General features: G+C 42.0%; 1 protein-coding gene across 1 annotated transcript in view; it reads left to right on the top strand.

Moving 5' to 3' along the window:
* The window catches only part of cntn2 (contactin 2), a 99,573-nt gene that overhangs the window by 58,473 nt on the left and 15,956 nt on the right, over window positions 1–25,144 (top strand). Inside the window, exons 7-20 of the mRNA XM_039798836.1 lie at window positions 594–696; window positions 894–1,075; window positions 2,336–2,472; window positions 3,677–3,806; window positions 4,080–4,230; window positions 11,634–11,761; window positions 13,817–13,992; window positions 16,674–16,794; window positions 17,259–17,417; window positions 18,263–18,412; window positions 20,243–20,313; window positions 22,228–22,462; window positions 23,533–23,642; window positions 24,559–24,745. Of these exons, the coding sequence (XP_039654770.1) occupies window positions 594–696; window positions 894–1,075; window positions 2,336–2,472; window positions 3,677–3,806; window positions 4,080–4,230; window positions 11,634–11,761; window positions 13,817–13,992; window positions 16,674–16,794; window positions 17,259–17,417; window positions 18,263–18,412; window positions 20,243–20,313; window positions 22,228–22,462; window positions 23,533–23,642; window positions 24,559–24,745 (2,040 nt within the window). The remainder of the gene's footprint in view (window positions 1–593; window positions 697–893; window positions 1,076–2,335; window positions 2,473–3,676; window positions 3,807–4,079; window positions 4,231–11,633; window positions 11,762–13,816; window positions 13,993–16,673; window positions 16,795–17,258; window positions 17,418–18,262; window positions 18,413–20,242; window positions 20,314–22,227; window positions 22,463–23,532; window positions 23,643–24,558; window positions 24,746–25,144) is intronic.

Here is a 25,144-nt window from a genome sequence, read left to right as displayed (position 1 = left end):
TGTTATTTTAAAACTTTATTATTGTGAGTATACACAATTTTTTATGTTGAGTAAAAACATAAAACATTTCATACGAAACACATTTCATAATGTTGCTTTAATGTTGAGCCTACTAAATACAATGTTTATTCGACCCCTCAATATAAAATCGACCAAAATACTTGGGGCTTATTAGTGCTCAAAATAAACACGGTTCATCATCTGTAGAACTTGATGTGTTCACTAGATGTCATTGGTACTAGTACATTTTTGGATTAGTACCAGATGTTGGAACAAGTGGAAAACATAGATAGGGTGACTCAAGGTAAGCACTAGAGGAAAGGGCCCGTGATCAGGTATATCAGTGGAAATCTTATAGGGATCATAAATATCTACCAAATCTCACAGTTATCTGGCCAGTAATTAAAAAAAAAAAGTATGTTGCTCCAGAACGAAAACAAAACATCACTAACAAGGCACATTTCTCTGTGTATTTTTCTGTGTATGCACATTTAGATATACATTACAGTAGACCCATCCAGTTCCTACATTGGATAAAAGGTGAATCTAAATGGGATTTAATCTGAATATTATACATTTGTATTTTATTTCAGCCAATCCCAGGAAGTCAGCTCCGAGCATCAAAGTGCGCTTCCCTGCAGAGACCTACGGCCTAGCAGGACACACCGCTCAGTTAGAGTGCTTCGCCTATGGAAAGTAAGTTCACCACTCTGAAATCTTTGCATAATGTGTCTGCAAGTTACTTTGGGTTGAGAGGCTGTGCCCTGTCCAGCTTTACACTTGCATGTCTTCCTTCCAAATATCCCCATCATGGTCTGTGCTCTTCCATTTTTAAAATGACCATTCTTCCATTACTTTACATCCAACTCCTCTCTCTATTTTTTGTCTCATAGTCCAGTCCCAAAACTGCGATGGAGGAAGGTGGACGGTTTGATGCCTTCCAAGGCAGGCTCCAGTGCTGAGGGCCCCACCCTCATCCTGCCAGAACTCTCCTTCGATGACGAGGGTGTTTACGAATGTGAAGCCTACAACTCAGAGGGAAGTGACACATACCAGGGACGCATAAATGTGCAAGGTGAGGAAAAGATAGTGTGTGCTTTTGTTTGTATTGCAGCAAAACAGCACACTGTATCAGTTTAATCAGGGATGTTTTGACAGCAGTTTAACAGAAATCCTGGTTACTTTTACGTTAAAGTCATGATGTCTGGGCACCTGGGTAGCTCACCTCGTAGAGCGCACGCCCATATATGGAGGTTCACTCCTCGACGCAGCTGACCTGTGGCCCTTTGCTGCATGTCATTCTCCCTCTCTCTGTCCCCCCTTTCATGTCTTCAGCTGTCCTGTTAAAATAAAGGCCTAAAATGCCCAAATATCACCTTCTGAGATCACTGTCATACATTTATCTCAATCACTGTCTCTTATGCACAAAATCAGTATAATAAACCATGAGACTCTGAAAGTCAGAGATCAATCTTGTCATATCAGAAATAAAAGATATACAGTCTATAAAAATTTCCCCTGTCGCAGTGTGATTGAGTAAAAGAGTTTAAAAATAACCTCTAACAATAATTATCTAATCAACAGTCTTTAAATGCATTTCCAATATACCTTCATGCGTGGATGAATAAATGAATATCCAGCACATACAAGTCCTAACTGTACATCCTTGTGCGCTGTTACATAATATGAAGCAGGCAGTGTCATGTTTCATCCCTGTGTCTAGTTATTTGAGTTTGTGTTACATTTTCTGTTTTGTTTTCCACTTCCTGTTTTATCTTGTAAGTTTTCTCTCTTCCTGTTGTGGTCTTGTTTTACGTCCTGCTAGTATTTTTCCGGATTTTTCACTTGCCTGTTGTTATTTGGGCACTGCTGCTGAGTTTATTTACCTGCTAAATAAACTGTTGTATTTTACGTTGAGTCTTGCCTCGTGGGTCCATTTTCTGTGTGCTTGATAGGCACTAGAAGTGGCATAATGTTAAATGATTAAACTGATGTTGAAGTAGTTTCACTGCCCTTCGCACCCACAATGGTCATTAAGGATTTAAAATCCATCAGGGATGCAGCCTGTGAGATAACAGAACATCTTCCTCGCTATCACATGTGCTGTCATGAATGAAGCTATAAGGAACATTAATGTAAAAGTCTACTCTGTCTGAATGACAAAAAGCCATCACTTTACATACCGATTAAGCCAGCATTGTAATGTACTCCATGTCTGAAAGTGGCAAAATGTCTTGAGTTCACTCCCTAAATGCATTTCTGTTCAATGTGTACCATTTTCTGTTTCGGTTTTATTTCTGCTCCTTTTCCTTAACTTTCTTCTCCCGACCTCCAGCTCAGCCGGAGTGGTTGCAGGTGATGAGCGACTCGGAGGTGGAGATCAGTTCTGAGCTTGTCTGGAGTTGTGTTGCTGCTGGTAAACCCAGACCCTCCGTACGCTGGCTACGCAACGGACAGCCACTCAGTACACAGGTGACACACACAGTTACTTTCTACTGTACTGTATGCCTTCACACACAAAAGGAAGTTAAAATTCTCCCTCTAGCACTGCTCTTTTTTCTATTAACCATTAAACTTATAAAATGTGCAGTTTTATGGTTGGTCAGTCACTAATCATTGTTAATGTCTAATGTTCTTGTTGTCCTTTTACTTCTGTAAACATCTCTGTAAATGGATTATTTTGACCCATAGAAAGTATTTTTCCTTTGAATTATAGAATAAATTAAACCCAGAAAAGGTCAGATGTTCTGCTATTTCTTATAAAACTAGAGTGGATACATCAACACACAGGAAGCCAACCTCTTCTCAACTTGGAATAGGATAGAGCTGCTGTGAATGATGTGAATGATTGGTTACCAAACAATGTTGATGCGAACTGTTCTAATCTAACTTTGCACAATAACGTCAAAGTAAAAGGAATCACTTATATTAAATTTTCTACCATTTCTCATTTCTAACTGGCAGTGTTAGAGGGAAAGTATTACCTACAGTATGATTAAATGAAACTGGCAGATAGAGATCATCTTTGTGATTCTCTGTAATATGTGGCTCATTTGTTTTGGATTGTTTGTTATACATGCTGCTGAAAAACATTTCAAAGTTGCAAAAGTACAAAGTGTAAAAGAGTCTTATCATACTACACAATTATGAATATAAATGTAGTGAATGACTACAAACAAATTATTTATTTACCTGCCGGTAACTTGTTGCGTATGTACTGTAGCAGTGTGAAGTCTCATTCTGGGATCACCTCGCCATGTGATTTGTAATAACTACAGAAGTTGCCTATGTTCTTAAGCCGGTGTAAATTGTCTGTGTCATGGCCTATTTAGTAACATTTTCCCCTGATTTTACCACATACAGATTTCATCTGTTATTATTACTTAATTATCCCAATCTGCCTCTCAGAGAGTGGAAATTATTATATTAATGAGGGCTGTGATAGTATTTGTGACTATGTAGCTACTTAACATTGACATTTTTCTGAAGTGTAAGAACAAATCAAAGAGCAAAATCCCAACGTTTAGGAAGCTCAAAAACCTTCTACAGTTGTGTTTCAGTCGACATAAAACACAGGTGGAGGGTAAATGTGAGTAGGAGTTCTCCCCCTTACTGGGTTTAAGTACTTACTGGTACTTTAATTCCCTCACACATGCTTTTCATGCTCTCACCCCAGGAGCGGGTAGAGGTGAACGGGGCTCGTCTTAAGATCAGTAACCTGGCCCTGGAGGATTCTGGGATGTACCAGTGTGTGGCTGAGAACAAACATGGCACCATCTACTCCACTGCCGAGCTCAGAGTCCAGGGTAAGGTCCAAGGAGCACTGTCTTTAGTTTCCCTTATTTAAAACAATTAATATTGTTCAAGTTATAAAACTTAAAAAGATTTTCATTCCCAAAATTACATTTCTCAATAATAACATCAACTATAATACTGTACTACTATCTTGCCTCAAGATAAAAAGCATTCTGCCTGTCTTTCATTATTCCTCACTATCTCCATCCTCTTTCTGCATCTCATCTCATCTCATCTCCCTCTATGTTGTGATTGGGACTTCATCCTGCCTCCTCTCCTTCCAGTTCAGGCCCCAGATTTCCGGTTGAATCCAGTAAGGAGACTGATCCCAGCAGCCAGAGGGGGGCAGGTGAAGATGGAGTGTCGCCCTCGAGCTGCCCCCAAGCCAAGCCTTTTCTGGAGCCGTGGGACAGAGCTGCTCACCAACAGCAGCAGGTAATACTCAGTCAATCTGATTTCCATACATAGTACAGGGCATTTGCTTCACATTTTAAAACCTTGTAAAACAAATACTGGTAATTTTGCAATATTTCTATATCCCTCATTTCCTTGTGGTGGGTATTTGCCTGAGGGAGACTTGTGCTGTGATTTCACAGAATGAGTTTAGAGTTCTCTATTGTGAAACAAATAAATAACACACAATATAGAATACACCTGAAATAGAGAAACTGTGAGGCTCAGCGTAACATACAGAGTGAAGTTAAAGCAACACCAAAGCACTTTTCCTCTTCGGTCCCCCTACAGGTTGGAAGCAAAATTGTCCATTACCGCTGTCATATGTCTCATTCGAACTACAGATCTGCTACGCGATTTGGCAAACGTGCATAGTGCGGTTATAGCCGATAGAGGGCCGCAAAGCCAACCACTGTTACGAGTTGATGAACCACTGAAACGATTCTGGAAACATTATTTTAAGGTACAAAAGAATCTTTGGTGTTGCTTTAACAGGATACCTGGATATCCATACAGATATTCATACTCTGGCGTCACAAGAAAAAAACATAGTTTTCCCTGTCTACATGTCAACACTGAAAACTGTTTCTCAACATCTTCACCCTGGCCGGAGTTTTCGAAAAGATCCATTTTCAGTGACCTAAAACACAGTTTGTGGATGAAAGGCAAAGACTCACGAAGATTTGCATGTACGTGTGTACTAGGCCGTAGATAAAGAGTGGTGTGTGGTGTAACCACCACAATAGAATAAATGGCTTCGCAGTAGGAAGTGTTAGATATTTGCAGGAATCTGGATGAACAAATCAACGAACTGTCAGAGGAAAGAAAGGACTACTTTTTTTACTATCCTGTAATTTTGTTTACTGGTTACAAAACTCCAAAGTCTGAAATATAAACCCCTTCCTGTTTAGCTAGATGTTGCCCAGCAATGCAGGATCTCTATACAGCCAAAAAACATCCATTAACTTATTCAGAGTAGCTACTGATCATGTAGATTGACTTAAAACATCTTAGACATTAGACAAATCAGTTTAACACAAAGTTAAACCAAGTTCCAATCTGTAGATGATGCTTCATCATTTACTGTATGTAGTCCACTACTAAAATCTAACATGTCTGCATGCGTGTCTGCCCCCACCACCCCAAAAACAAAAAACATCTCTTTTACGTAATACAAATGAAGCTCCAGCTCAGGTGGGAACCTGAAGGCGTAAGTCATCATTATTACACAAACGTATGCACATGTTCAAAGCTGGTGAATGTACTAGTGATTAAACTATGATGATTAAATTACAGATTACTGTAGTGTATGTCTCCTATATGTATAATTTACCGATATAGCAGTAGATGCTACATTCTCTTGATAGTAAGGTCTTTGCCGCAGTCTTACCCTGCTCCAGGCAAACGATGAAAATTACGCATGTCCACTCTGGCAACTTCAGTTTCAAGCGATAAATAATGTCACCATCTGCAGGGTGAGCATGCCCTCAGTTTCTGCACACTTCAAGAGATGCAGCTCATTAATAAAAAATATGCCAACTGTGAAAAGATTAAGAAAAACCCAAGACGCCAACTTGGAGGTGAGATCAAAAGTGACTTAACACTCGTATGTATCGGAGGATTTATTGCTGTTGATTTCATCAGATTCTGTCACAGATGCATGGGAAGTCTGTAACTACCTGAGTGTTGGTGTGGGTCTACTGATTCAGAGGGTGTTTAAGGCCAAACACACAACCATGAGTCAAAGGTTTGTCAGTCCTTTGTCCAACTCATATTAATGTTGTTCTGTCTGTGAATTCATCACCGTCTGAATGCTAAGTGGTCGGCAAACCTTCAAAATGTCAGTTGTTTGAGTGAGGACTAAATTGCTTATTCAAAGGCAATTAGTCAGTTACCCATTTAGTTGTAATCATCAGATGCTGTCAATCATACACACTAATTGCCTAGCAGTCCATGCTATCCTCCTTTAGTCCAAACACATCAGTCACATTCATTGCTAAAGCAGTAGTGTGGGTGTCCACCAAGCTACAGATAAGGAGCTGTTTACAGCTGTCTGTGGAATGTAATACTTTGTTTCCGCAGTTTAAAGGTAAGAGTGAATATGAGATATGTCTGCCAGATAGCCTAAGTCTTAGCGTGACATCTCCAGACAGAATCGCAAATGTGAGTTCATTTTCAATTTCTGAGGAGCATTATCAACAGCTGTAAATGCCTCTAGACCCGATTGGATAGACTTACAACCAATCAGAGATACAAAACATGATGTGTCTGTAATGAAACCCACGCAACTGCTACGAGGGACCCGCCCTTCAATAGCATCACACTCTACTATTGGCCAGGCGTCCATGCTTACGCAAAGTAACGTACCCCAATTTGTTCAAGTCCTATCCCCTGACAAGTTGGCTATCCTAAACTTAACTACTCAAGGTAAATGGCTAACCCCAACCAATCGGTCTGCTTCGTAGGGCGGGACTTGCCTAGAAGTTGCGTGGGATCCATAATAACCCATATGCAAGCCTTCAATGTTGATGTAAAACACATCCGTGGCAGGGATAATGTTTCAGCTGATGTGCTCCTAATAATGTTGCATTGAATTTAATATAACCGGTTCTGATTCCGGTTTCCCTTAAATTGTAGGGTGGGTTTGTTCTCTCTTGGTGCACACCTGCGTATAGCTGCAGTGCTGCAGTGACAAGACCAGACTGTTGACAACAAACATCAGTAACACATGGTCTGTAGTCACATACTAATATAAGTGTTTCATGTGAGTACAGTACTGCAGGTCAAAGGTGACGCAGTAGCTCTAAACATCATGTTCAGGCAATAACTTAAATGTTTGACTTAATTTATTATTGGTCGAAAAATTGTGAATTTGTCCTGATCACACGTGGTTTCTTCTTTTGGTGACTAGTGACCTCACCACCTCCTAAGATCTTATCATTGAGTTTGGAGAATAAAATGAACTAAATCATTTGTAAATAAACTGAATTTTCAAGCTAAACTGAGGACTGCAGCAGGCTGAAGCAGAGCAGCTGTGAACATGTGGGTGGGAATCAAACCCTGGAATGGGTGTAAAGGCAGGGTGCGAACTACGGGGGAGCTAGGGGGAGCACGGCTGTCCTTAATAAGACATGGGCTCCCCTGAAAACGTGATTTGTGAAATTTTGGGGGTCTCTAAAAATATTGACAATGTGTCACTGTGACATGCAATTTCAGTTTTGTGTAACGTGAGCATCGTGGATTATATTGTGTAAAATTGCAAAAATATCATTCACTCATGCATGACGGCGATTTAAACCTAATTCACTTCAATAAAGATGACTATACATGTTATTCGTGTCATGAGCATCAAGGCGTGGCGGCGCTGCGGTGCAAATTCAACTCATGTTTAGTACATCTCAACTCAAAGTACAACTCAAAGATTCGTAGGAAAAATATAAACGTTGGAGGCCATTAATCGGCACGCAAAGTCCTTGAAATCCATTCTGCAGTAAGCATCATATAGCCATTGCAAAAAGAAAATAAGGCAGTTTAATTAATTTAGGTTTTTACTAAGAAATTGTGTACTGAGGACATTAATAGCACGACCGATTCACCTGCTGCAAGCCCTGTTGGCACACCTCCCGCCAGGGTGACAACGCAAGAAGAAGCTGAAGAAATAATGCCCTCTCTGGCTGAAGATGGTGGTGGTAACAGCTCGTCAGAGGCCGGTCACCATCCTAACCTCTCTTGCTCCTCTCTCCCGTTAAATTGGAACAGCCAGCAGTGTAGAGACTGGAAGAGCGCATATACATGGTTGTTTGTTAAGGATGGAAGCTTGGGGTGCATCGCTTACGCCTAATTAAACGGAGGAATTATGGTATTCTTCGGTAGCCTGGGTAACTTTAACCGTTGTTCATGTGAAATCTCAAAGACAGCCTGATGCTTTGTTTATAGACTTTTTGTGGCTGGCTGTTTGCTGTTTGACCTATCTATTCCTGTTGATAAAGTATAATAGGGTAAATCCTGTATAGTGCATACACTTGTAGCTGTTATGTATCTTTGTAAGTCATTGTAAGTTGCAAGCGCACAACCCCCATCAATAACCATCCAATAATAGGAACACATGTATGATACAACACAATTAAAAACAGTAGCACTAACACAAATACTATCTTTGTGATGCATGATGTTGTCCCATGGGGGAAATTTGTTTTCACATTCTGTTTCATGAACATGGCAATATGCACGTACAAATACATCAACAGATGACATAAAGACAGGTATTTATACACATACAAACAACCACATCTACAACAACGACACCAGATCTATACAAGGTCAGCGAGATGTTTGTTCAGCAGTGCTATGGCAGAAGAAACAAAACTTCTGCCAAAGCAAGTCCTTTTACACCTCAGAGTCCTCTATCTGCGGCCAGATGGCAGCAGTGCATTGTGTGGAAATACACTCTAAAACAAACTGTGTATTATAGTTGTATGACCTTATATTTTAACAGAAATTGTCCATAGAATTTAGAGATTATTGTCTAAAGTGAGTCCAAGCTATTTTAATTTGTTGACCTGTTATACTGTCTTGTAATGGATGGAGACGGGAAACGGATAATGTTAATGTTCTTTGATTTTCCATCCATCCATCCATCTTCTTCCGCTTATCTGGTGTCGGGTCGCGGGGGGAGCAGCTCCAGCAGGGGACCCCAAACTTCCCTTTCCCGAGCCACATTAACCAGCTCTGACTGGGGGATCCCAAGGCCTTCCCAGGCCAGGTTGGAGATATAATCCCTCCACCTAGTCCTGGGTCTTCCCCGAGGCCTCCTCCCAGCTGGACGTGCCTGGAACACCTCCCTAGGGAGGCGCCCAGGGGGCATCCTTACCAGATGCCCGAACCACCTCAACTGGCTCCTTTCGACACGAAGGAGCAGCGGCTCTACTCCGAGCTCCTCACGGATGACTGAGCTTCTCACCCTATCTCTAAGGGGAGACGCCAGCCACCCTCCTGAGGAAACCCATTTCGGCGGCTTGTACCCTGGATCTCCGTTCTTTCGGTCATGACCCAGCCTTCATGACCATAGGTGAGGGTAGGAACGAAAACTGACCGGTAGATCGAGAGCTTTGCCTTCTGGCTCAGCTCTCTTTCGTCACAACGGTGCGATGGATTGAATGTAATACCGCACTGCGCCGATTCTCCGACCAATCTCCCGCTCCATTGTCCCCTCACTCGCGAACAAAACCCCAAGGTACTTGAACTCCTTCACTTGGGGTAAGGACTCATTCCCTACCTGGAGAAGGCATTCCATTGGTTTCCTGCTGAGAACCATGGCCTCAGATTTAGAGGTGCTGATTCTCATCCCAGCCGCTTCACACTCAGCTGCGAACCGATCCAGTGTGTGCTGAAGGTCACAGGCCGATGATGCCATCAGGACCACGTCATCTGCAAAGAGCAGCCCACTGAACTGCAACCCCTCCCCACCCCACCTACGCCTTGATATGGGGAAACCACCACCCCAGTCTGCCACTCCTTTGGCACTGTTCCAGACTTCCACGCAATGTTGAAGAGATGTGTCAACCAGGACAGCCCCTCCACACCCAGAGCCTTGAGCATTTCTGGACGGATCTCATCAATCCCTGGGGCTTTGCCACTGTGGAGTTGTTTGACTACATCAGTGACTTCCGCCTGGGAAATCGACGACAATCCCCCGTCATCCTCCAGCTCTGCCTCTAACATAGAGGGCGTATTAGTCGGATTCAGGAGTTCCTCAAAGTGCTCCTTCCACCGCCCTATTACCTCCTCAGTTGAGGTCAACAGTGTCCCCTCCTTACTGTACACAGCTTGGATGGTTCCCCGCTTCCCCCTCCTGAAGTGGCGAACAGTTTTCCAGAAGCCCTTTGGTGCCGACCGAAAGTCCTTCTCCATGTCTTCTCCAAACTTCTCCCACACCCGCTGCTTTGCCTTTTTCACGGCAGAGGTTGCAGCCCTTCGGGCCCTTCGGTACCCTGCAACTGCCTCCGGAGTCCTCTGGGATAACATATCCCGGAAAGACTCCTTCTTCAGTCGGACGGCTTCCCTGACCACCGGTGTCCACCATGGTGTTCGTGGGTTACCGCCCCTTGAGGCACCTAAGACCCTAAGACCACAGCTCCTCGCCGCAGCTTCAGCAATGGAAACTTTGAACATTGTCCACTCGGGTTCAATGCCCCCAGCCTCCACAGGGATGCACGAAAAGCTCCGCCGGAGGTGTGAGTTGAAAGTCTGTCGGATAGGGGCCTCCTCCAGACGTTCCCAATTTACCCGCACTACCCGTTTGGGCTTACCAGGTCTGTCCAGAGTCTTCCCCCACCCCCTGACCCAACTCACCACCAGATGGTGATCGGTTGACAGCTCCGCCCCTGTCTTCACCCGAGTGTCCAAAACATACGGCCTCAGATCAGATGAAATGATTATAAAATCGATCATTGACCGTTGGCCTAGGGTGCTCTGGTACCAAGTACACTTATGAGAATCCCTATGTTCGAACATGGTGTTCGTTATAGACAATCAATGACTAGCACAGAAGTCCAACAACAAACAACCACTCTGGTTTAGATCAGTGAGGCCGTTCCTCCCAATCACGCCTCTCCAGGTGTCTCCATCATTGCCCACGTGCGCGTTGAAGTCCCCCAGCAGAACAATGAAGTCCCCCACTGGAGCCCCATGCAGGACTCCACTCAAGGTCTCCAAGAAGGCCGAATACTCCGAACTCCTGTTTGGTGCATATGCACAAACAACAGTCAGAGTTTTCCCCCCCACCACCCGCAGGCGTAGGGAGGCGACCCTCTCGTCCACCGGGGTAAACTCCAAAGTAAAGGCGCGTGGCAGCGCACCCGACCCCAGCGGTTCCTCACACAGGTGGTGGGCCCATGGGCTGGAGAGATGGGGGGCCACGTAGCTTTTTCGGGCTGTGCCCGACCAGGCTCCGTGGCAAACCCGGCCACCAGACGCTCGCTGACGAGCCCGCCATCTGGGCCTGGCTCCAGACGGGGGCCCCGGGCTTCCTCCGGGCAGGGTCACTTCACCTCTTCCTCGATTTTTAATAGGGTTTTTGAACCATTCTTTGTCTAGCCGCTCACCTGAGACCACTTTGCCTTGGGAGACCCTACCAGGAGCACAAAGCTCCAGACAACACAGCCCTCAGGTTCATAGAGACACACAAACCTCTCCACCACGATAAGGTGATGGTTCCCGGAGAGGATCTTTGATTATATTTAAAGAAAATGTTTATGTTGTATTGGATTACATGAGAGTTGTTTCCAATATTTTGTCCACCCCCCTGCATGCATTGAGTTGGCAGCAGTGCCGTAGTCAGCCAGCTGCGGGCACTCTTTACCCTCCACATGCTCGTGTCTTCACAGAGTCACCGTAACTCCAGACGGCGTCTTATGGATCAACAACATCAGCAGGGCAGATGAAGGGAAATACACCTGCTTTGCTGAAAACTACCTGGGCAAAGCCAATAGCACCGGACACCTGTCTGTCAGAGGTATACACACACACACACACACACACACACACACACACAAACCATCCAATGTCAGTAGCCTTGTGATCTGAAAACTACAACTGTCAGAGTCAGGCTACCTTAAGCAAAGTTGAATTTTCCAGTGGAAAATGTATCTCCAGAGTTGTAAGAGTGACATTACAGATGCTCTGTCAATGTTTTTGTTTGTCTGTATGTTTTTTTTTTTGCAGTGTATGGCCTATACATCATTTTATCTATGACCCTAAACTGAAGTCCTAATGATAAAAACACAAATAATTTCTTGAAATCCCAAGTAATTGAGGAAAAAAAATCATCACAAATTAGCACTAAACCAATAAATCAACCGGGCTCATATACAGTATTGGCTTATTAGCTTATTACAGATATATCTGTATTGGCATATATGGCAGATAAATAACAAAAAAATTGCAGTACAGATATGTTTTAAGTAATTTTGAAACTTAAAAAACTGGTTTAAAACTAGTTTTTCATCAGAGAGCACTGACTAAATGTATTTTTTAATTGTAAAATGTCCTGCTCAGTACAGAGTGTGGTCACAATGCTTTAAAAAACAAATGTATCCTTAATAAAAATGATGGTTGATTTAATGTGTTATGTAAAGTTTTTTTTAGTTTTTTTTAATCTTTTTTAAATCTTAAAGGCTATATGAGAAAAATGTTTATGTCCTGTTTAGGTTTTGTCTCTTAGGGACTGTTCGTTATTTATTTAAGGGGCCATCGGAGGGGTTTTGGGACCTTTAGCCAAAGTAGACATGACCTTCCCCTTGCCAGTAAAAACATTTCTATGACTGTGACCCTCCAAAACGATTTGGTAAAAAGGCATGACCCTCCCCCAACACCTTATCGATACCTTCTGCACTGGTTTGCGCTTTGCAAATATATACAGATTGTGATTGTTTTTTTACAGCCATGTCATATGTGACTAAATCTCTGCAATCTCATCTGACGCATCACACTCCTCTGTTATGGTGTGGGGGCCATTTCAGCAGATTTACTCACTAACATTGTTGTGGAAACACAATAAGCATGAAAACTAAATGCACACTTCCTGCATTACTGCATTACTTCAAATACTAAGTTACTCCTGTAGTAAACTAGTATTCACATGAAATAAAAAAATAAAACATTGAGACCATTCAGCAAGGCACTCTGGGTAACATTCAACACACAAACTGGTTGCTATGGACTCGTCACTAGAATTATGTTTTTATATTTTTTATTTGCTCTCACGATTGCTTCCACTGCCAGGGTTGCAACTGAAAAAATAGGCTAAAGCAATGACAGTTTATGGAAAGCACAAGTGTAATTATGGTCAGATCTTGTGCCTGACTGATGAGGAAGTGATATTGATAAGCGTTGTGATTTACGCATTTACAGCGTTGCCTTTTTTTTTTTTTGCCAGCTTTCCTTCCTGTTTTAGGAAGCAGCGACTGTATTGCGTTTTGCCTGTAAAACTGTGTCTATGTTCTTCATATTTATGTAGAATTATAGTTTGCTCTTATGTAATATATGTGTCTCTGGTAGATATTTGCGATTGGTCATGCTGTGCAAACACCAGCTCTTTTATGTGAACGCGCGCGCCGCTGGATTGGGAAACCCTGCGTTGATTGAACTAGTTGTTAACCACCGTCAGGACACAGCTTATGCAGGACCGCGGTTGTTAGGTTAGGTGAAGCTGGGTAACTGAAATAAATCCAGGGCAGACATTTTGACATTTTTCATTGCAGACAACAGCAGGTGAAACAAAATTGCTCAGTTGTATCAAGTCTCCAAAAGCCGTGACAGTGAGCCAACTGTGCTTTACCTGCTTGGACATGCCCAAATGTCAGCTGTGAGAAAGCTCTATCGATGGGATGTGAAAACTAGCCTCATTATGTTACAGTCACCTATCAGGACCATCAACTTTCTCTTCATTTTAGAGAATTTCTTTTTGTTTATTGTGAACGTTTGTGGTTCTCAAAGAGCCACAAACGTTCACACCGCTGCCACTAGTTTTTGTCTGAATTAGCTTTAATTTTCTGCCCAAACCATGCAGATGCCACCAAGATCACGCTGGCTCCTTCCAACGCTGACATCAACCAGGGGGAGAATGTGACGCTGCAATGTCACGCCTCCCACGACCCCACCATGGACCTGACCTTCACCTGGGCCCTCAACAGGGTCCTGTTGGACCTGGAGGCCTCGGCCGGGCCGTATCACCGGGTGGAGGGGGTGAGTCCTGCCAGGCGAGGTAGAGAGAAGGGGGTTGGGAGGATATTTTGTGTGTAAGACTGGAAGCCCTGAAGAACAATTCTGCTGCATGGAGCTTTGCACATTGCAGTGCTTTTGTTCAAGTGCTGTGTGGGTGATTTTGTGAGGCAGTGTTGGGGAAGAGGGGACATCACTGTCTACGTTTACATGCACATAATATTCAGTTTTTTCAATTCAATTCAAAGTTTATTTATAGAGCGCATTTCACAGATAAAAATCACAAAGCCCTTTACAAGGTACATACAAACATACAATGGGGTAAAGAAAATACAGCATGACATGAGGAGAGACGAGGAGAAAAAGGCAACTCCTAGACTATGCCCCCGATAGGACTACAGTGTGGGAACAGGAAAAAAAACACCTCAGCAACATAAGCACATAACCAATACAAGAGCACACAAGACACGCAATGGGGGAGGGGAGTGTTGGGGTACAGGTAGTCCAGCACAGGCAAGCAGCCATCTGGTCCTGCAGCCAAAACAAAAGCGCTGGTCACAGACCTGCCCGCCTGACTGGGGGTACAAAGCGGCGAAGGCGAGATACGGGTTGTGGTGGGTGATTGCATTTTTGCCCTAATTCGGAAAAAATACGATATTCAGACTAAGCTGTTTACATGGAAAAAGAACACAAAAATACAAACACAATAAGTATCTTTGCAAGTAACAAATATCTTGCGTACATTAGTAGAGAATTATTGATATAAATCAACATAAACAGATGCTTAAAATTATGTATTGTAATCTGTAAATATCATTAACACAAGCACCAATGCTTTAACGACCAAAGATTGAATACATCCATATGTACTTGACAATAAACTAAACATCCTCAAAATACTGTACTCAAACCAAATAAATATTAACATAAACATGTTAATATAACTGTAAATATTGGATAACTTACAGATAAAGCCGGTTTGTGGACTTTAAGGCAAAGGATTAAGTGGATACGTACACTGTGATGCTCCCTCTATGAAGCCATGGGAAAAAGGAACTTTCTAAACATCACTTCCTCCTCCTATTCTCACTGTGCGTTCATGGACATCGGAAAAAGTTTTTCCGAGTGAAAACATCACCATTCACGTACCTTCCTGTGGGAATCAGAGGTGGGAAACTCGGGCTAGATTTTGCTAACAGAGTTTCCCAGTTGGAGACACGTTGTTGACAACTGACGTTTGATGTAGGCGACTTTAGTTCACTGAACATATTTCAACTGTTTATTGTGGACAAATGCCTCTCCCAAGAAACATGCACAGACATAACATGTTTAAAATTATTCATAAATAGGCCCATGTATAAAAAAACAACACATTATCCGTGTCTTTTCCCGTTGTTTGTCCTGCAGGTAACACAAACAAACACCTGGCGATGTGCTGTTTGGATGCTCGCATAAGAAAACAGCAGAAAATCTTTTGTTATTGAAAATGCTATATTCGGAAAAAGGCCTTATTCAGAAAATCCAACCGGAATATGCTGTTTACATGACCTGTATCAAATTCGGAATATTGTCATAATAGTGGAATATTGGTGTGCATGTAAACGTACTGACTTGATAGTCAGTATTCCCCTTCAGGCTTCAAAACATTAAACAGATAAGACCATGGTTGACCATTAGCAGAATCCACCTGAGCTTCGAGGTTGTTAGCGTTTGTAATTCTCATGAAAAGATGGATTGAAAGAACATGCTGCCTTTTTGATCAAAGGTTTTCCTTCTGGTTTTACTGAAGAGGAAAAACACAGTGGGGGATATTCTGTTTTTTCTGTGTTTAAAGCTAAGTGATCAAATCTTGTAACGTGGTGACAAACATAAGAATGGCAAATTTTTCTTATTGTCAACAAATCCCATTTAAAGACCAAAACGATCAGTGCTTTCTGACTTCCCAACAGTGTCTGTGGCTCTCACTAGGAGGAAATAGTCCATTTGTTTGGGCTCTTTTCCAATGGAATTTGGTGCAGTACAGTGTGTGTTCATGGTGATGAAGAAACATGTCAACAGGGTGGCTCACTGATGTGTTTTTATTGGCACAAAGGAAGAAGATATATCACACACACAAACTACTCGTTAGCAAATACATTCATACGTTGGTTTGGTGTTTTTTTTACGATTGAGGATCGTTGTGTTAAAGATTTGTTCCATCGTTTACTGAACAGCTGTGGTTAAGGCTGCCCTCATCACTGCTGGTCTTACCTGTTTTTCAATAATATGCTAATATTATGAGAATCTGGTGCCAAAAGTAAATGCTGTTACACTGACGCCAAAGTTTGGACCAACACACCAAAATAGACAACAGACTTCCCAGCATTTTCAGTTCGACTAAGTTGACCATGCCACCATGATATATGAGATATTTCCCAACTATAATTACTTCATTTCAGGACGGCAAGTTGAACATTTCACGGTACCTGAGAACAGGGCCTGGCAGAAATACGCTCCTAAATGAGATTAACTATCCATTTCATGTCCTCACTCCTTTATGTCTAAAGGTTTAATGAATGTTGATGTGATAAGACGCTGTGGGTCTAGCTGAAAATAAGCTCCTGTAATCTCAGCTCAGCGAGTTCACTGTAATGTTGTTGTGTCTGTTAGACTCCTGACAGCGTTGAATTTATTTGCTCTCTCTTGCTCTGTCTGTGCCTTTTCAGAAGGAAAACATTGGTGACCTGCTGATTGTGAATGCTCAGCTGAGTCAAGCAGGGATGTACACGTGCACAGCTCAGACTGTGGTGGACAGCGCTTCGGCTTCAGCCAAACTAGTGGTTCGAGGTAAGATGCCTCAGAGCTGTCTTATCATCTCATTTTATCAGGACCATTGCATTTGCTATTACAGAAACACGAGAAATAAAAGCCTTGAACACAAAGAAATGAACATCAAATTCAGAGATACAGTCCTGCAAAATACAAGAAGAAAGATTATAAACATAAGTCAGTGTGAAAGCATATTGAGTCCCATTTCCTTGTTATTTCCTGTCATATCAATGTTTTTTTTTAATACAGTATATTGATAGGTAAATATGATGTTGGTCATTCTGCACAGCGATAACTACAGATACTACCTGAAAGCCTTGCAGAACTTCCTGGTTAGTTTGAGGTATCAGGACAGACGACGTGTCTCTTTGAATTGTTGGGGCTTGCTGCAGAAATGTGGACATCTGAATCATGGAGTACTGATCAAACTCCTGCTACTTCATTTATTCAGTCAAACGCTAACATGTCTGTGTTATGTCCAGGCCCCCCAGGACCTCCTGGAGGATTACTGGTGAAGAACGTGGCTGAGGCATCGGTGGAGCTCAGGTGGAGTCGTGGCTACGATAACCACAGTCCCATCGGCAAATATGTCATCATGGGCCGGTCTTCGCTCTCAGCAGGGTGGAAGAAGATGAGGACAGGTGTGTGTGTGTGTGTGTGTGTGTGTGTGTGTGTGTGTGTGTGTGTGTGTGTGTGTGTGTGTGTGTGTGTGTGTGTGTGTGTGTGTGTGTGTGTGTGTGTGTGTGTGTCAATAAAACATTAATCCATTTATTTATTTGCACAATAAAATCAAGACAACAGAAACACAACAATAAACATAAGAAAGATTGGCAAGTGCAAGTGAGATAAAAAACCTAGGGTTATAGAATTACCTAAGAGAATCCCAGAAGATAAATATATATATATATTATAAAAAATATAAAAAAAAATATAATATATATATTTTTTTTTTTTTTATAGTTATATATATCTCTGAAATTAAACTCAATTAATCCTGGAATTAAATTAAACATAACAGTTGAGCTATATGGAAACAAAACAAAAAGAGATAAAAAAAAAAATTTTTGTGTATAAAAAAAAAAAAAAAAAAAAAATATTTTTTTGGTATGTGTGTGTATGTGTGAGTGGTTATGAGAGACAGGACGGCCAAACAAAATCAGAAATGAACACTTAACGGTATTAAAACTATTCTATTCATCTGTTCACCTCACTGTCCTCATCATGTTTGACTACCATCTCTGCCCTTTATGATGATTATTATTATTATTATTATTATTATTATTATTAAAACCAAACATCAAACATTTACTGGTTATAGCTTTTTAAATGGAATCACTAAGGCAGACTAAATAAATAACTATTTATGATATTAACTGATAACTGATATTTTGTTGATTAAATAAATAGGGAATAAATGTAAATTGAATATTGATGCTTCACATATCTTTCCATGTGAATAAACACACGTCTGCTCATTGAACACCAGAGCCAGTGAACATCGAGGGGAATGCAGAGTCGGCTCGTGTGATGGGACTGATGCCCTGGATGGATTATGAATTCCAGGTCATCGCCAGCAACATCCTGGGCAGCGGAGAGGCCAGCCTGCCCTCACACACCGTCCGCACACAACAAGCAGGTGAGGGGCCACAGGTCGCATCCAGAAAACCAAAGGCAATGTTTGCCCTGGACTTCCCACTACCATTATTGTCATACATCTCATTACATGCATGCGGTTTGATTTGAATTGAATTGAATAACCCCATGCATGTAATGAGATGTACGACAATAAAAACACTTTACATTACAGTCTGGAAACATGAACATACTGTATAGAAAATGCCAAAGCAGCTCAGCATCAGAGTAGGATCTAATATAAACATAATCATCATGAAAACTGCTAAACATAAATACAAATGAAAATATAAAATGTGGCTTTCGGTGCTACGGAAGCTGGCGGAGCTGCTGGAGATCTGCCGGGTGGCAGCCTACAACTTCTCAGGGCTCTGTTGACAACTTATGCCGTTTTGACAAACAATCAAAACTGGGCACCACCCTGGAATCAGGGACCAATAACTGAGCTGTGAAACAGACTCATTGGTGGTGTTCCCTTTAAAATACACAAACTACAACAAAAGCAAAAACAGCAAGCATGTGGTGAGCATGCAAGCCCCCAGGAAGCTTAGCGGATAAGGGTGGAACTGCACCCCATGGCCCAGAAAGACTTTTCACATAGACTTTGCATGGCGAAAGAAACTTCTATATTTCAGCGGATAATTTTTTTTGGGGTGTACATCAACTTACCAGCCCGAACACTTAAAAGTACTTTGTTTAAAACATCACGTTTTTAACATTTTTAACATTCACTATAGCCGAATCCAGAGTTATTAAACTAGGCATGATGAACGTGCATAATGGACGCGAGCAGACTGCATTGCGCATGCTCATATGAGGTCCCAAGGTCCTGTAGCTGTAGTAATGGATAATGCTAATGCTAATGGTTGTAATTAACCATGTTTTCTATTAATACATCCATGGTATGTATTCTGTAAAGCATGTAACGTGGATGAGAGATGAAGCCATGGATGTTATTAAGAGAAGCTGTGTTCACGAAACTGCAGGCTAACCTTAGTAGCTAGCGCTAGCTAGTAGCACGACTTAATGATTACATCTCCTTGGTTGTCTAAATACATCCATCGTTTTTTTCGACAATGTTTAATGTTAGTCAATATTTTATACAATGAAACAGCGAGTACTTGTAAGAGACACGAAAGAGAAGCTCATGAACGAGCATGTTGCTACCAGTTGCTATGACAACACAAACAAACTGTTGCTAGTGGGTTATGTCCATCATGACGTTATGGGCCAGTCATCGCGGAAGATCAGAGCTCCATGATTGCTTTATACGCTTTTTAGCATAGACAGTAAAAATGGACCAACAGATCCCGTTGCTCTGGACGAAGTATATTAGAAGCACTTTTCCGGTGAGTGATGAGCGTTACTGTGCAGCCTCCAAATGAGAGGGACGACGTAAATGTGACCTGAGCAACCTGTCTGAAAGTTGTAAGTCTACTGGTAGCTGTGCCAAAAGAAATCTCAATCATTACCAATCTTGCAGAGACGGAGAGCATAGGTATATGTAAGTAGATAACATGGGCACAGGCTAATTATTGCTAACTAAAATGCTAGTTAACATTAGTAATTAAACTTAGTCGAAACTGCCTGCGAGCTTCTCCTGTACTATACGGTAATTCCTCTACTATGCGACAGTAAGTCGCTTGGTTATGACACAATCATTATTTCATATCGCCTATTTTTTCAAAAACGCCTGCTACGGAGCCATAGTTTCTTTAGAAATAAACAATGGACAAATAAAGTATTTAAACGCTTAATATCTATCTCTTGACCTATGCTATTTTCCCCTGATCCACTGATTATATCATCCTGTGTTTGTATATTTGGCGGTCAGCTCCCACAGTGGCCCCCAGTGGTCTTGGAGGAGGAGGAGGAGACCGTAATGAACTCATTGTTACCTGGACGGTGAGTAGACAACTCAGTGTGTGTGTGCGTGCGTGCGTGCGTGCGTGCGTGCGTGCGTGGCTGTGTTTATAGTATATTGTACGTGTACATGTATAGCATACAGTGCTGTAGCATAATAAAATCTATTTAAATGTCAGTACTTACTAACAATCGACAATTGCCTTATCTAATTTCCCTAGTTGTTTTTTTTGCTAACTTCCCATAAATGGGCTCACCTTGTCAGTCCCGTCTATAATGTTAATGAACTGTAATTTACGTAAAGTAGCAATCTGATTTAGTGTTACACTTCATTTAAAAACTAGTGGCCAAATTTAAAGCAGCAGAGGCCGAGGTAACCTGACTTCCTGTCTCTAGTATGGATCATAATCCCTGGATCCTATACTTCCCAACATTCAATTCAGCGTCTTTTAGTAGACACTCCCTCTGTGGTAAATAGCCATAGCCTTTTCGACCAAGTAGTTACAGGAACGTAGTTATAGGAACAGTCCACTTCTAAACAGTTCTAACTACTCTCCCCCAAAACCGGTTTTGCAATTTGCATTCACACTGGCCAAGTGGCCATAGGAACTGACATTTTGTTATTATAACACAGCCATCTAACCACCACTATGCGGAAAAGGGAAAAGACCCTGCCCTGAAGTAGGAGCTGAAAGAGTTACAGGAACTGTGGCCAGAGGATCTTAATAATACCCAAATTGGACCAGTCGGAACACGAGAAAAAAAGGGTTCTAGGAACGTTATGTTCTAGGAACTGCAAAAATCCCTGCTATCTTTATTTATTCAGGGAAGGTTCACTGAGAGGAAGCCTGTTTTTTGTTCCTGTAACTGTTACACATTCATACCTGGAAGCTGCCCAGTGCAACCACAGTCTGATCTGATGGCCACTGAGCAGCTACACTGGAAGGGCCTTGCTCAAGGGCACCTCAGTGGGGGTAATGAGTGAGGGACAAGCGCTGCTCTTTCACTTTCCCCACCCAAATTTTATCCTGTCGGTTTGGGGATTGAACCGGCGACCTCCCGGTCACCAGCTCACTTCTCTAATCTTTTGGCCACCACCGCGTAATTCGTGGTGTCCAGCATTGCTGTCTACCACTGTTTTAATATACTTCCAATAGGAGTCCCCAAAGACAGACGCTGCACATAGAATCATAGGATATCTGCAGGGTTATGGACTTAAAGGATATGTTCACATTTCTTCAAGTCTTTCTTAAAACAATACTCACATGCCCATACAGTATGTATATTTAAATGTTTTGGCTTTCTTTAATCATTCTTCCTGTTCACACTGGCCATTAATGGATCTTTTCCTGATGCATTTCCAATGGAAGCGAGAGAGCTCGTTCTGGCAGTTCAAAAAAATGCACTTCAAAGAGGCAGAAGCAGATTACAGTTACAAAGTTTAAACACATAATTCCTTCGCTGTGTTTCCCCAGTCAGTGTATTTTTGTTGAGCTGCGGTGTAAGGGACAATAATACAAAGACTGTAACTTTGGAAGATTTCCACTTGATTAGTCTAACTCAGACTGCACAAATTACAAGTAGTAAACAATACAAGTATTTTTGCACAGAATGAGGCCTGTGGATTTTGCCCCTCAATCACTTTTGGAAGTGCATTACAGTAGAAAGGGTTCTATTAATAGCCAATATGAACAGAAGGAATGTTGACAGCAAGCAAAACCCGTTTTAATGTTCACCTGGGCACCTGACTATTGTTTTAAGACAGAATGTGAACCTATCCTACAAGAAATGTGTGCATAAAGGGCTTAAACATCCCTCAATTGCTTGCTGACACACACACACACACACACACACACACACACACACACGCACACACACACACACACAGACAGTTCAGAGTGCCAGATGTGTGTTAGAACGTTGGGCCCATTTGTCTTGTTGTGCTGACCCTTTCAGCCCATGGCCAGAGAGTACCAGAATGGTGATGGCTTTGGCTACACTCTGGCATTCAAGAAGAAAGACATGCCATCTTGGACTGTGGTGCGTATTCCTCACGTGGAGTCATCCCGATATGTCTACTACAATGACAGCCTGACGCCGTACAGTCCCTTTGAGGTGAAGATCAAGGCTTACAACCGCAGAGGAGAAGGTCCATTCAGCCAGATCGCTGTGGTCTACTCTGCAGAGGAAGGTGAGTTTACCCCCATTCTAATGCTGATACACCTCTAGTAAACTTTGTATCACAAAGCAACTTATTGTTAATATAATGATAACATTTACATTGATTATTATAATTATTATGAACATGAACTATTGGGATTATTTTGCAACAAAATCAGACAAAGACAGTTCAGTTCTTCGTGGTGGTTGACAGATAAATGATGGTCAGCCCTGGGCATTGGACATTGGTCTGCTACACAACAACACTGAATTCACAAAATAAAAATTGTGCATGAATGAAACATTCTGGCAGCCAACCTGCATTTTACACTGTAATTTAATGTAGACTTTTGAAATAAATAAATAAATACAAAAATACAAACTCCTTTCAGGTGGAGGTTAATCTATCTAAGTGGACTGCCCACATATTTGGCATTACTGCCCAGCAGTTTTCCTCGTTTTTGATCAAATGTTGTTTTTTTAGTAACAAAGCAAACAAATAAGCAAACATAAGCACAGCAGACAATATAAATATAATGACACGTACTCCTGGAAGAGCCTTAAACAAAAATATAGAAGATCACAAGTGCATTTCAGTTCCTCTTTCCTGTGTGATATGAAGCTTTAGAAGGAGAAGATTTACTTTATTAATTAATTGAATACATTCAAAATGTTATTTACAGACACACAAACACACAAACACACAAACACACACATACATACACACACCACACACACACACCGCACACACACACATGCGCACGCACACACACACGCACACAGAGGACCCAGGACTCTCTCAGGACGCTATGAGCAGTCGGGGGTTCTGTGCCTTGCTCAACGGCACATCGGCAGTGCCCAGGAGCGGAACTGGCCCATCTCCAGCTACCAGTCCACACTGTACCTGGTCCATATGGTGGACTTGAACAGACTTAGACTTCTTTGCTGTCACCACTAGAGGGCAAACACAACCTAGATTGACCACAGTCAGCTCACTTATGACTTACTGATAAAAATGAACATGAATGTCAGTTTGTACCTCTGTTCCCAAAATATCACGACACAGTGTACATGATGAAGTATGTTACTGCCTCCTCACAGAGCCGACAGTGGGGCCATCAACCATCAACGCCACGGCGCTGAGCGCCTTTGAGATCCAGGTTTCATGGGAACCAGTCCAGCAGCTCAGCGGCATCCTCAGAGGATACGAGGTGATGAGCTGCATAAATGCACATCTGGATTTTTTTCCAACACAGCAGACTGTAACTGACGGTCAAATGGGATAGAAAAAGTGATACAGTAAAATTCTAAGGGGCTAAACATTACCTTATGAAGTCATGTACAGAGTAGTGATTATAGGACATGCATTTTAATTTCTAGTGTAAATATAGTCCAGCTAAATCAATATGCTCTCCCTCAACAACATCTTTCTGAACCACTAAATAACTGAAATATGCTTTCCTTGTTATGTGAGTATTTGACATTTAACTAATAAAATAAGAGAAGATTTAAATGCATAAATTGTTACACATTGTTAACAGGGAGATTTTGCTCCCTTGATTGTAAAAGCTGATGTATTGTGTCCTTCAGCTGGACCTGTCTCTGTTAGTGATCAGAGTTTATCAATAAATCTACAGCTACCATGTTTCACTAAGGTGACAAAGGAACAAACAATCTCAAACTTTGGTCTCTTGAACAAGGTTGTCCTGTTATACAGGAACAGTCCTCTGCCCTGCCATTAAACTTCTAATCATTTTATTAGCTCTTCCACAAGCTGCCAAAGTTCAAACTCAATTTATCAGCTTTGATTGTTTTAATGGCCAAGATCATAACAAATACATCACTTTATTAGTGCTGAGATGGCTGATATTAGCATGCTCAACACAGTCCTTGTTGGAAAGGTTGAGATAATCAATTTCATTTTCCCTTATTAATGAAGATAGATGTTCTAGCCACTAGAACCACAGACACATAGAATGCAAATATAAAAATGTTGACATTTTTCATGCTTCTGCTGCTGTGAATGTGAGCCTTAACTTTAAAACTGTACTTAATAAACTGGCACTACAAGGTTCATATGCAGTGTTTCAGGTTGGGTTTGTGAATGTGTTTTTGGTGTGTCCTCAGATCCGGTACTGGCGGCAGCATGAACGGGAAGCGGCAGCAGACCGAGTGCGAACAGCAGGACTGGAAACCACAGCCAGAGTGTCTGGACTCAGACCCAGCACTCGATATCACGTCGCCGTTCTGGCGTACAACAGCGCCGGCACGGGTCCGACCTCACCACGCACCACCGTCACCACCAGGAAACCACGTAGGGCTGCAGCACTCACACATGCATACAGTGCTGCTCATGAGTATAGGAACCCATGCTAAAGTTGACTAAAAAGAGGAATAAAAAAAAAAATTATCTTTTGGAAATTGATCTTAATGTCTTAAAGGGGTGATAGAATGCAAAACAGATTTTACCCTGTCAAGCTCAAAATCCCATTGACACCCCTTTACTATTAAAATCTCATATTTTGAAACTGCCGCGGAAAACGGGCGAATCCCAACAAAGCTGGAAGTTGACGTCAACCTCCCAAAAACCGGAACCTTTGTCAGCCCATGGGTGTATTAAGAGAACGGTCACGCCCCAACATTTACATAGGCTACACAACTGAACTGAGATCAGGTAGTTTTCTGAATCTAGCTAGGTCACGCAGATCTCTGC

The sequence above is a fragment of the Perca fluviatilis genome, chromosome 4, assembly GCF_010015445.1.
Source record: "Perca fluviatilis chromosome 4, GENO_Pfluv_1.0, whole genome shotgun sequence".
In the NCBI taxonomy this organism is placed as follows: domain Eukaryota; kingdom Metazoa; phylum Chordata; class Actinopteri; order Perciformes; family Percidae; genus Perca; species Perca fluviatilis.
Note: the sequence above shows the minus strand (reverse complement) of the source record. Positions and strands in the feature narration are given on the sequence as shown.